An 842-nucleotide genomic window follows, 5' to 3' on the forward strand; every position below is an offset into this window, starting at 1 on the left:
ATGCTAACAAAAACCCCTCGTGTGCAAGTTGAATATTATGACGAGCTTTGGATACAATGATTTACCAAGAAAGCTCTGTGCTTGTCAGGTTATACTTTGGTCCTACATTCACGTTCCATAAGTCATGGGCATTAAACTATTACGATTCACTTTAACAGATCCATGTTGCATAGTCCAACATAACTTATATATAAACACATTTTCTTCTTTAAACATTCTTCAACTTCAATTGTGCTTTCCTATTTTCATTGTAATTAAGTAACAAACAGAGACCAACTATATCCCGAAAAAGTTCATGGGGATTCATTTTCCTGCAATTATTCTGCAGAGGAAGAGAAGTCTACAGCAAAGGTCTTTATGTAAGCATCATTCACGTTCTGATCATGTCACAAATACCACAGCAGATGTTCCGAAAGGCCACTTTGCAGTTTACGTTGGAGAAACATACAGGCATAGGTTTGTGATTCCTATATCGTTCTTGAAGCACCCTCTGTTTCAAGAATTATTGAAGAGAGCGGAGGAAGAATTCGGATATGATCATCCAACGGGTGGTCTTACAATCCCTTGCAGCATAGATGCTTTCTTGAATGTTACCGCACTTTTGAATAAATGTTAACAGTTAAGGATGAAACTAACTTGCAGTTCTATATTTGTACGTTTATTATCCAATTTTGTAAATTCGGTACAAATCTTTAATTAGCTAATCGAGCTGCAATAGTAGAAAGAGTAATATCATAATATTTGCTCATTTTTTTTGACTATTTGCATAATTTGGATGACTGGATGTATGATTTTCTCGTTGTGCATAAAAAATATAGTAGGAGACAAAATCTAACCCAGCA

At 35.3% G+C, this 842-nt stretch overlaps 1 protein-coding gene across 1 annotated transcript; it reads left to right on the plus strand.

The window, feature by feature from the left end:
• Nucleotides 1-295: 295 nt before the first annotated feature.
• Nucleotides 296-616, plus strand: LOC141673964 (auxin-induced protein 15A-like). The gene has a single exon (XM_074480690.1). It carries the CDS (start codon nucleotides 296-298, stop codon nucleotides 614-616), a length of 321 nt encoding a protein of 106 aa, XP_074336791.1.
• The last annotated feature ends 226 nt before the right edge of the window (nucleotides 617-842 follow it).

The sequence above is a fragment of the Apium graveolens genome, chromosome 7 (assembly GCF_009905375.1).
Source record: "Apium graveolens cultivar Ventura chromosome 7, ASM990537v1, whole genome shotgun sequence".
NCBI lineage: Eukaryota > Viridiplantae > Streptophyta > Magnoliopsida > Apiales > Apiaceae > Apium > Apium graveolens.

Excerpts from the sequence above, each read along its gene's own strand:
- LOC141673964 (XM_074480690.1), top strand. The coding sequence starts at position 296 with ATGGGGATTCATTTTCCTGCAATTATTCTGCAGAGGAAGAGAAGTCTA.